The sequence below is a fragment of the Arachis hypogaea genome, chromosome 13 (genome assembly GCF_003086295.3).
Source record: "Arachis hypogaea cultivar Tifrunner chromosome 13, arahy.Tifrunner.gnm2.J5K5, whole genome shotgun sequence".
Classification (NCBI taxonomy): Eukaryota; Viridiplantae; Streptophyta; class Magnoliopsida; order Fabales; family Fabaceae; genus Arachis; species Arachis hypogaea.
This window is the reverse complement of record NC_092048.1, coordinates 56166671-56171585: the sequence shown is the minus strand read 5'-3', so window position 1 is coordinate 56171585 and position 4915 is coordinate 56166671. Positions and strand designations below refer to the sequence as shown.

At 33.0% G+C, this 4915-nt stretch overlaps 1 protein-coding gene across 1 annotated transcript; it reads left to right on the top strand.

Moving 5' to 3' along the window:
* Positions 1–235: 235 nt before the first annotated feature.
* Positions 236–4451, top strand: LOC112738402 (pectinesterase/pectinesterase inhibitor PPE8B). Its single transcript, XM_025788853.3, has 3 exons — positions 236–706; positions 2303–2842; positions 3664–4451. Exons 1-3 carry the CDS (start codon positions 385–387, stop codon positions 4359–4361), a joined length of 1560 nt encoding a protein of 519 aa, XP_025644638.1. The 5' UTR covers positions 236–384; the 3' UTR covers positions 4362–4451.
* Positions 4452–4915: the final 464 nt, after the last annotated feature.

Genomic DNA, 4915 nt, shown 5'->3' with positions numbered 1-4915 from the left:
TTTCATCTGTGATTACAAACTTTTTATCAATATATAGACCAAAAATACGTTAAAAATAGTATGCTTGCTATAAAATAATATCCTAATAAATTACATTGATATTTTTTTAATTGTCTTTGATATTTTCCTGATTTTATTTCCTAATTATAATATTCTAATAACTATCACACATAACTCCAATGCTATTAATTTCACCAAAACCTCTTAATTAATTTTCCCAACTTCACCTATTGCTAATTATGTTCTGACTATCTTCTAACTCTATTTTATCTCTTTATCATTCCTCTACTTATCCAAACACCCATCCAGAGGTAGTGTGTGTGATAATCATCAATTCACCTTCCAACTTTATTATTTTTATGTTTTACTTTCCATTCCAATTCAATGGCTAGAACCCCGTTATTATTCACTTCATTGTCATTGCTTTTCACTCAGTTCCTATTCACCCCATTTGATGCTGTTCTTGGTTCAAAAGGATCACTAGAATGCCTTAAAGTTTCTCATGCCGAGTTCACTAACTCAGCTAAAGAAGTTGTTGGTGTCTTGAAAAGTGTTACATCCATTCTAAATTCTGAGTTTGTTAGAAATGGCGGAGGCTTTGTCGATGATCATCGCCTTTCGAGCGCTGTTTCAGCGTGCCTTGAGTTGATGGACTTGTCCTCCGATGAGCTCAGCTGGGTTGTGTCCGTTTCTGAAAGTCCCAAAGGTAATGCATTTTTTTTATTTTGTCTTGGGTAATGTTAGGTAGACAAAAAAAAAAAAACAGTCAGAACGTGCTTTATTTAACATTCATTAGTCGTCGTAACAATTAATGAATGCTAAATAAGGCAAAGCCAAGTTATGCCTTTTTTTGCTGATTTTCTTTGATTACCAAACATTTCTGTTTGTCTCTTGGCTTTGGTTCCCATATATTGTTTGCCCCCTTTGGCTCTCTCTGTAAAGCCAGTTTCAGCCTCTAACGTAACTCATTGCCAGCACTCATAAATTAGAAGCATCTTTTTATGGATGAAACTGCTGTCTTTGAGTGGTAGCTTATATGAGAGTTTCTCGTTCTCAATTGATCCTTTCAGAAATTGCCGTATTTTGATTCACTGTTGAGTAATGCATGACACACTAAACAAATTTTAAAAGAATTAATTAGATGACAGATTCTTGTTATATATGCTCTCAGCAAAGCAATTAAATTAGAATCTTAATAAGAGTATCTCACATAAATCATATATTCTTGCTATTATATAATGGTTACGTTATCCGACGATGTATTAATAATCAAGCCGCATATATGAACCATTTATTCACATTTAATTTGAATCATTCAACAAAAATTCAATGATGGTCATCAGTCATCACATTGTTCTATGAACGAAATTCCAATAAATATTTCGTTTTTCTTCATTTAGAATATCTCCACCCATATTGCTATATATTTTTTTGAGCAATGCCAGGGCCAGCAACTTTTGTGAGTGGTAGCCATCAAATAGCCATCAATGATGATCTAATGGTGTGAGATTTCATCCAATGACTCACCTTTCTCTGCTGGCTACATGCTGGCCAAAATTCAACAAAACTGCTGACCCCCTAGACTTTTCCTATTTTTTTTTTCGGTTTCATATTTTCTATATATTTGGTCATATTATTATTAATATTATATTAACTATAAGTTTTCTAAGAACGAGTGGCCTCAATAAATATATACAATGTATATGCTTTTTGTTGTTCTTTTTTTTAAATACAGTTTTGATATGTATGCACCAGTCACCATATAAATAGAGTTTTGATATGTATTCATCAGTTATCATTTTGTACACCTTCAATTTATAAAAGATAAATTTTTTTTATTTTCTATCACTTCTTATCAGTTTTTTTAATATAAAAAGAATTTAATTTTGATGCTGATAATATAAATACAATCATATAATTTTATCCATTATTTTAGATGATCATTCACAGTCAATAAAATAAATAATTATTTTTGTTCATACGACATTATATTAATGAATGCATATAGAAAGTTGTTTTACAGTGACATGTATTAAAATTAAAGGGTAACTGGGTAATGCTAGGTAAACGAAAAAAAAAAACAGCCAGAACTTGCCTTATCTAGTATTAATTAATTGTTGCAACAATTAATGAATGCTAAACAAGGCAAGTTATGGCTATTTTTGGCTGATTTTCTTTGCTTACCAAATATTTCCGAAAATTAAATTCATATAAAAAATGAAACATATACAAGGAAAGTATATATAATGGCATTGCAAATAACATTTGTTGAAAAATTAAATGTGAATTAATGTTTTTGCAGGCAAGCATAACGGCACTGGTAATTTGAGCTCTGATTTGAGGACATGGCTAAGTGCTGTTCTTGCCAACACAGACACATGCATGGAAGGATTAGAAGAAGGCACCACAAGCAGTGTCAATAATATAAAGAATGCAGTAACCGCTTCCATCAACAAAGTGAACACAATGGTCCAGGATCTCCTAACACAGGTGCACCCTGTTTCGTATAACAGGGTGAGCAAGAGCAAACTTGAGTTTCCTTCTTGGACCGAATCAGAGGATCTTGAGGGTAAAAAGTTGCTAATGGCGGTGGATGCCGTGGTGGCTTTGGATGGGAGTGGGAACTACACACGTGTGAAGGATGCTGTGGAATCAGCGCCCGAGTATAGCATGAAACGTTATGTGATACACATTAAGAAAGGTGTGTATAGTGAGAAAGTTGAGATCCATAGCAAGAAGTGGAACCTTGTGATGATTGGAGATGGAATGGAGAATACTGTTATCACTGGTAACTCGAGTCGTTATTTCCATAATATCACCACATACCGGACTGCAACCTTTGGTAATTATGGACTCCTCATCACTCTTCCTCCTCCTTTTTGATTCTCTCTATTCAATACTTGTAGTAGTACTCTGATTTTATTCACGTTGAAGACTACAATAATAATTATAACATACTTTAAGAAGATGATAGCAAAGACAAATACCACACAATACAGTAATACTAATAATTACTTTTTTTTTGCATAATTAAATGTTATTCTATTATTTTAAATATTTATGCATGTGCAATTAAGCCTATTAAGGGAAATGTTAAAAGATTTTATAAAGATACTATGTGTATACAAAAAAATCAATTACTAAATTAGACACTCATATCAAATATATGTTAAAATATAAATTATATTAAAAATAAATTAAACAACACATATTTAAACATAAATATATAGTGATTAATTTTTTTTGTGTACAAAATATTTTTGCTTCACAAATTTGTCATAATTTTTTTAGGGAGACAAAAGAGAAAAAATAAAAGGGAAAGGAAAAATAAAAAGAAGATTAAAAAAAATGTGTCAAACTCATTTTTATAGACCTTCAAAAATGTTTGCACAATGACTTGTAATTTTGATAAAATTCGTTAATACGATATATTGTAAGTGAAATTGTATTCACAAAATTTCAAACCATTATAATTTTCACTAGAAAAGGAAATACACTCTGCTTTTTATTTTTTAGTTTTTGTTTATTTCATATATGTTGATTTACTTTGATATTAATTACGCTTTCATCCTTATGATTTGATTCTATACTTAAGCTTATATATAGATTACTTTTATACAATTTTATCATGCATTTCAACAATTTTATTTATTTTTTGTGAAGCTGTGGCAGGCAGAGGGTTTATAGCACAAAACATTTCCTTCCATAACACTGCAGGGCCAAGAGGGAGCCAAGCAGTAGCTCTAAGATCACAATCCGATCTCTCAGTCTTCTACCGCTGCGAAATCTCCGGCTACCAAGACAGCCTCTACGCCCACTCCAACCGCCAATTCTACCGAGAGTCCATCATCACCGGCACCGTAGACTTCATCTTCGGCCGCGCCGCCGCAGTCTTCCAGAACTGCACCATACTTGCCAAGAAAGGCTTACCGGAACAAACCAACACCATAACCGCTCAAGCCGCAAAGGACTCCACCTCACCCTCCGGCTTCTCCATCCAATTCAGCAACATCTCTGCACATTCTGAACTTCTACCTTTCTTGAACTGCACAAGAACGTACCTTGGGAGACCATGGAAGGCATATTCGAGAACGGTTTTCATGCAATCTTACATGAGCGAGATGGTGAGCCCGCAAGGGTGGAAAGAATGGAATGACACGTTGTATTTGGACACACTTTACTATGGTGAGTTCATGAATTATGGGCCTGGATCTGGGCTTTCTGAGAGAGTGAAGTGGCCTGGGTATCATGTTATCAATGACTATGATGAAGCTAGTAACTTCACGGTGGCCCAATTTATTCTGGGGGATCTATGGTTGCCATCAACGGGTGTGAATTATGCATCTCGTTTCACTAAATAGTAAATACTAAAACGTTCCATATGTACTTAGTCAAGTGGATCGTTACTTTATCAAAATCCAAAAATAAAAAAAGGTTATTATTTTATCAAAGAGGAAATCAAAAAACAACAATAATAATAGTAGTAGTTGTACAACTATTAATATCGCTATTAATTTTTTCTATTTAAATTTTGGCAAATTTCTATTTCTATCTCTTCTTTTATTACCTTTATTATTCATCAATTTTTCATTGAAACGACAATTAAATCTTTTAATTCGACTTTATTTTGATCACTTTTCTCTTATTATTTTCTATCTCTTATTCTTTGTTGATGTTTCTACCCTGATTTCGATTTTTGTTTACTTTCTGGTCCAAAATAACATGAAAGACAGACATAATATCCTGATAAGTACGAATTAACTGGCTTACAGAAATGTTCAAGATATATGTATGAGTTATCAACTGCGACTATGCACCCATATCGAAAATCAAAACATAAGCAAAATAAGGCATAGTATGTGACATGTCCAACAATTGTACGATAAACTGCCATCATGGATTTGGAGTGGAGTTG